This window comes from Austrofundulus limnaeus, unplaced genomic scaffold (assembly GCF_001266775.1).
Source record: "Austrofundulus limnaeus strain Quisiro unplaced genomic scaffold, Austrofundulus_limnaeus-1.0 Scaffold10, whole genome shotgun sequence".
Taxonomy (NCBI): domain Eukaryota; kingdom Metazoa; phylum Chordata; class Actinopteri; order Cyprinodontiformes; family Rivulidae; genus Austrofundulus; species Austrofundulus limnaeus.
Window position 1 is genome coordinate 2,887,706 of NW_013952412.1, and position 6,655 is coordinate 2,894,360.

The window sequence follows — 6,655 nt, forward strand, 5'->3', positions numbered from 1 at the left end:
TGCGCACCCTAAACATTTCATGGAGTTATAATTGCTGCAGTGAAAGCTGTAGAAAGATCTAGAAACATTCAGTCTGCAGGTTTCTGATAAAGAACCACTGAAACACTTGCCAAYCCTGTTTTAAATTTGTGCACATTATTATTATTTCAGGTAGTTTACCTGAGCTGTCTTAAACTTGAAGTTAGTTAAATCAGAGGCTGCTTCATTCAAAGTATGAAACTCTACACTTCCTGTTTGTTGTAAGTTTGAATTATGGGTTGCAGGTGCAGCACACGGTTATAAACTGTTTACAATTTGGAAATATTTATTTCCATGTAGCTTTTATTTGATAGTACTTCAAGTGGACATTTCTTAACTGCACCCAGATTTTTCTTTCTTGTGCAGTGTTAACTTTGTAAACCTTTTTTATTTTAAAGACTTGTACAGTGTTGATACAGTAGATTGTATATACTGTTAATAAAGGTCAGAGTCATGTCCCACTATTAAATTTATTGCCAGAAAAAGTTATCCTGACTAGTTTTTATTGATTCTGAAGTGACCCAACACTGACGCTTTGGTTCCTTTTTTTTTTTTTGGCTTGGAGCAATTTATTTTCACATGAGGTCAAAGTCAGAAACAGACATTTACATAAAAAATTTATTAAGCAAATGTACAACAGCTTCATAGGCTATGTTACAGCTCAAATATAGAGATTTTGTTTCACTTCCTCTCATTAAGAGTGGAACACAATATTCAACTCAAGTCTTCTGTAAAGAACTGTGAAAACATTTATAAAAAGCACACCGCACCGTTTATGAAAGAATTCAAACCAGGAAAACTGATCTGAAACTGGATATAAATTTTTCTTTCCGTGTCCAGATGGTCTTACAAAGAAAAAGTTCAACTTGAATAAACAAAACAGGCCTTTTTTTTAGAAAGAAGAGCCTGAATAAAGAAAGGTTTGTAGTCATTCTTCACGTCTCATCCATGTTTGATCACATTCCACATGACGATGCTGTGGCGCCRTCTGACTTTTCTTTAAACATTTAACAAACGCCACGGCAATTCAATCTATGAAGAAGGCTTGGTTCTGAAAACTGAGTCTGTTAAGAGCACTAAAACCAAACTGGAAATGTTTGATTTCCATTACAAGATGCAACTAGTTTAAAAAAAAAAAAAGTTTTAATAACATATCCAATTGTCACTAATAAGAAAACATAAAAGCTTCTACGTTTTAAGGGTAAGAAGCTGTTTCTTCATTTGGTTTGGTTATGATGTGGAAAATAGTACAGCTGAYAAGAACTGTATGTCAGGTGAAGTACATCAGTCCTGCACCGAAAAACGTGTCACACAGCTTTCCTCCTTAAGGAAATGCTTGTTGATTAAACGTGGCCTTAAGAAATACAAATAAAAGCCAGGATGTATCAGAAAAGTGACGTGACATCATCAGTAAATGCCTCGTAGCCCGCTGCTTCGTGAGCTTCTGGCTCCTGAATCGTAGTAGCTGCCACGACCTAAAATGATACAAGAGCTTGTAAAATAAACTTTAGGTGTTTCTCACAACTAGAACAAATATTTATGATTAGCTTGATTGATTTAATTGCTTGAAAAATGAACTCACTCATTTCAGATGCTCCACCAGCAGTTGAGTTCAGGAAGAGCTCAATATAACGATGCTCTGTGGACAAAACATCAGCGTCATTTATCCTGAACAATTCTGTTTAATGCTGCAGCACTCACTGGYACCAGATATAATTTAATAATGTTTGCTGAATGATAATATTGTATTTTGTCCAGGCATGCAGAAATAAAGTTGTCTTATAATTTTTTATATCAATTAAACATCAGCACGGTCAAAATTACAAGACATAAAAAAAGATCCAAAGAGGAAAAAAAGGAGCGTACGCATGTTATTCTTGTCCTTAGACATGGCTGCCACAGCGTCTTCATGGGTGCGAAACTCCACATCGGCCTCCCCAGTTGATCTGCCGTTAGGTGCCACGTCGATGTGAATTCTCAGTGGATGCAAAGGAGCAAAGAACTGAAATAATAAAAAAAAAAACAGTTGGGATTAATATATGAATAATAAACAACCCAGTGGATACATCCTGTTTATGAAGCTGCAGATTCTGTCATGATCACAATCTTTGACAGGATCTGTTAAGTAAAACCTCTCTGTCAACATTGATGTTACTTGACTGAACACTAATGATTCCAAAAATCCCAATGAAGAAAATAAGTAGATCTTTAGACAGCTGGAATCAAACAGTTACCAGAGGTTTTTTTTTTTTTTTTTACAAAACTTTAACCCTTATTTTTTTTAGACAAATTACAGTTTAACTTGCTGGTCCCTTGGAAAGGATAATTAATTTCTTTTGGGAGTAATTCTAAAATYAAACTTGTTTTCTTACTTTAGCAATGTCTCCTTCTGTGGCACGGAAAGGCAAACCCCTCATGTGCACAAAATGACCACTGTGAAAACCTGAGCTACTTTCTGAGTGTCCACTATAACCGTGGCCTCCAATTCCTGATGGAAAGAAACACAATCATCATCAAAAAATAAAAAATGCACAATTAGAATGAAACATTTMATATGTTAATATTGTCTCTTATTTAATTGTTTTGGTCATTTATAAATTTTCCCTTTACAAAACAGCACAAAACAATGAAAACAAAACAGAACATTACAGAAAAAACATAATCTTTAAATTCCTGTCAATGCCAAAAAGTCAAGGTATAGATGGAAAAAAGTGTAGGTAGAAGCCTAAGCTTTTATATCTTCCCTTTTTCATTACATTACCAAAATCAAATCAACATCTTGCCTATAAAATTTTATTAAAGAAAATCTCCAATGAAATTCTGACAAAATTTGTAACAAAACTCCAGCAGCAGCAGATCAAAACTTGATATATTTCTGTAACAAATAGTTTTTATACATTATTTTAAATTTAGTTAGTAAAAAACAGTTTTAACTTCACAAGAGTTATTCCAAACACAAATCCATCTAACAGAGGTACAATTATTTTTAATATTTGTCCTAACCTTTGATTTTATTTAAATAAATCTTTCTTTCTTAATTCATACTTTATTTCTTTAATTTCGAACCACTTCTGTATACAACGTGGAAGGACTTTAGTATAAAATGCTGTTCTAAGCTCTACTAAATCACTAAATTTTTAAAGCATGCAATATGAGAAACATGTCRTTAGTTGGATGACAATCTGATGTGTTTATAATTCGTATAACTTTCTTCAGAAGCATATAAATAGGTTTTATAGATGCAAACTCCTCACATATAAAATAGTTTTTCAGGTAAAAGCTCAAACTTTAAGTTTAAAATTGTTGTTCCAACTGTAAATGTTTACAAGTGTTTGAAATGTAAATTAATGAAACAAACATGGGGAAATGCTTTAACTCTTGAGGACATTAATGTTTGAACTTTACCTCTCATTCCCCGCTCTCTCACTCGGTCATCAAACATGCCGTTGCCATAACAATAGTTGCTGAAACCATTGTAGTTGTCAAAGCTACTGTAGCCTGGACACAGAGAAGAAACAGAGAACTTTATAACATAATAAAAACATAAAAGCCAAAACCTTTTTTAAACCATTAATTATTTACAGAACCAAAAAATTGACAACTAGACAATTTATCACAAAACTTTTTGTTGGCCAGGAAACTCATTAATGAAGGTTTTTTTTTTAAATATAAACGGTAAAAACTCGTGGTTTTATTTGTTATATGGGATTAAATTTATATACATGTGATATAATTAAATATCATTGTACCTCCTCCATAACCACCTCCACTCCTCATGTTGTCCATCAGAGTCCCACTGCGACCAGGCCCATAAAGCCCACTCTTTGGGCCGGACATCACAGGCCTGTCATAGGGCCCTGGTCTCTGGCCTCCCATTCCCCGCCGGGGAACGTCATGATGGAATTTGATCTCCCAGTGACTGCTCTTAAAGATTTCTATGTACCTGCAACGCGAGAGGTCCGTGGGATAAAAAGGGGAGCACAGGAGAGGATTAAGATGCAGAAATGGCTGATGACTGCTTACAGAAACAAATGACTGACACAGGGACAAGATATCTGAATGTCTAAACCTTAAAAACACATCTCATTGTTAGCTGGGCTTTACTGCTACCTGCAGTGAAACAAGTCTTTCTAAGAGATCTTTGTTAATTTGTTCTATTCATTTAGCATCAGTGAAAGAAACATTCGATATCTTCAGTTGTCCTGACTAACACAAAACAGTTTAAACATAAAATGACACCATTTCCCCACCCAATTAAATGTCCATGTTTCTAATGCATTACCAACATTTTTAAACCCAACCAACCCATTATTGTTCAACGAAAGCAGAACCCATCCCATTAATTTCACAATTGTTCTAATATGATCACCCATCAAAAGCCCAAATAGAAACCCAGCCCAGTCCAGCCCGTCCCTCTCCCATCTGTCCCACCTGTGCCCTATTCTTTCCTTGTGTTTCCCCAGAGCCTTTTCTGCTATCTCCTTTGAGGCAAACTGCACGAAGGCTTCCCCTGTGCTCCTCCCCTGGTAGTCCATTGGCAGAGTTATCCCATTTGGCACGATTCTCAACCCTTCAACCCAAGCACACATAAATACATAGGTCGGTAGGTAGACTGGTAGGAATGAGTAGAACACCCACTGCATCAGTGGATCTTTCAGGATTACTGTGTCATGACTAAACAAATGTAGTATTTGGTAAAACTTCATTAAGTGTGAGAATGTCAGGAGTCTGGGTTTACAATTGCTTGTCTCCTGGAGTAAAATAAAACAAAAACTGGCCAGGAATCAGTTTACAACTTACAGTATTTTTTATCACATTTTCTACCTCAAAATATAAAGTTATAATGTAAAGTTACAGCAAATTTTAATTATGTTAAAATCATTTTTAAAATAATGTTAATTTATTCCCATTTAAAACTTTTATTTTTAATTAATTGAGATTGAGGCTCTCTGCCATAAAACTAATAATACTGACTCCAGATCAGTTTTCTGGAACTGCCTGTCTTTTGMCAAACAAGCCCAACAGGCCAGTAATTAATGGATTAACATAAAAACATAAAATAATGACCTCTAACAAGCAGCTATGAGCTTTGTGGCTTTAGAAGCACAAGACACATAACTAATCAATTTGCTGCAAAATGTTAATTTACGACTCTAGCACAAACACTGCAGTTTAGTTGTAGGGTAATGGGTCGTGTTAGTTTGTTTTGCAAGGTGGAAAGCCCCGATCAAAGTGCAGATTGCAGCATTTTAACTTTTTTTTGAAACATATATTTCTAAATAAGGCACTATTTAGGAAACATTACCTATTATACATTTACAGAAACGTAATGTTCAGATGCAACAATAACATAAATAACAGGAATACTCTTCAATCAATCCAGGCCACTTGATTTTAATTTAATGTGATTTATATAAACTACTTCCTTGGCTTTCTCAGTATGAATTTTGAGCATGTTTTTCTTAGACTAAATTTACAAGACAAAATATTGGCAGTAAAAATAATGACTCTTAACAAGGTGAGTATTTTATTTGGATGATTAGATTCTAATGTCAATAATGAAAACTTGCAACTCTAGATGACCAATGAGTGTGCAAAAATACTTTAGATCAACATGCAACGTACTTTAATTATAAAAACTCCAAAAAATAAAAAACACATTTTAGTCTTTATGTACCTGAAAAGAACTGGAGAATTTCCTCCTTGCTGCAGCCAAATGGCAGCCCTCTCAATTTCACTACGCAGCCATTGCAGCTGTCAGGAGGAGGAGGACCGCTACGTTTCAGCACCCAGTCCATTTCACTATGCTTTGACTTAAACACTGATTCAGACACACAAATAAACACAAACAGATACAAATAATACGTCTGTCATTTGAAAAGATAATTTAAGCAAAAAAAAAAAATCACAGTCCACAAACTTGTAAAAAAAAAAAAACTGACTAAACATAACATTTACCCAGATGAAAGTCCAACTCTGTAGTGAACTTATGAGTAACGCAACAGAAGAGTTACCACACAAACTATAAATCATTAATATCACAAACTGGAGAGGAAAATTAAATAAATAAATAAAAAACCTAACAGAAAAAGTACATCTCAGCACAACATTGACAATTATCCTTTTGTTAAAAGAGCATAAGTTGCTTACCTTCTACGTATCTGTGTCCCATGTATTTACGATCCTTGGCAAGAGCGTTCTTGTAATCTTCTGACGTTTTTAGCTCAATAAAGGCCTCGCCAGTGGAGCGGCCATCTTTAGAGTAGGTCAGACACACACCATCGACATTTCCCACGATTTCACAATCTGCATGTGAATAGAAATGATGTCATTAATTTTGTATGGTTTGCATATTTCCACCTTTTATATGCTCTTGTAACCACAATATGGAAATATGTTTGGAAGTATGGAAAACAGGTGGAACAGCTTTAGAGTAAGCTCAATCCAGCTAAATGGATTGTACCAAAGCCAACTTTAAAATGTATTTGAACATCTGCAGAGCAAAATAATGAAACAGCAAAAGCTTGAAAAATAAAAATAAAACAATAATAATTTAAAAGACAGACATTTCTTCTATTCAAACACACGATATGTATATTGTGCACACTTTAGAGTAAACAAAAAAATAGAGAGAGAG

General features: G+C 34.6%; 1 protein-coding gene across 1 annotated transcript in view; it reads right to left on the reverse strand.

Moving 5' to 3' along the window:
• Positions 1–618: 618 nt before the first annotated feature.
• hnrnph3 (heterogeneous nuclear ribonucleoprotein H3 (2H9)) overlaps positions 619–6,655 on the reverse strand; it is a 7,322-nt gene continuing 1,285 nt past the window's right edge. Inside the window, exons 3-11 of the mRNA XM_014001846.1 lie at positions 6,169–6,324; positions 5,696–5,839; positions 4,450–4,588; positions 3,768–3,961; positions 3,424–3,516; positions 2,391–2,506; positions 1,885–2,020; positions 1,601–1,657; positions 619–1,493 (exon numbers count right to left, since the gene is read on the reverse strand). Of these exons, the coding sequence (XP_013857300.1) occupies positions 1,426–1,493; positions 1,601–1,657; positions 1,885–2,020; positions 2,391–2,506; positions 3,424–3,516; positions 3,768–3,961; positions 4,450–4,588; positions 5,696–5,839; positions 6,169–6,324 (1,103 nt within the window). The 3' untranslated portion in view covers positions 619–1,425. The remainder of the gene's footprint in view (positions 1,494–1,600; positions 1,658–1,884; positions 2,021–2,390; positions 2,507–3,423; positions 3,517–3,767; positions 3,962–4,449; positions 4,589–5,695; positions 5,840–6,168; positions 6,325–6,655) is intronic.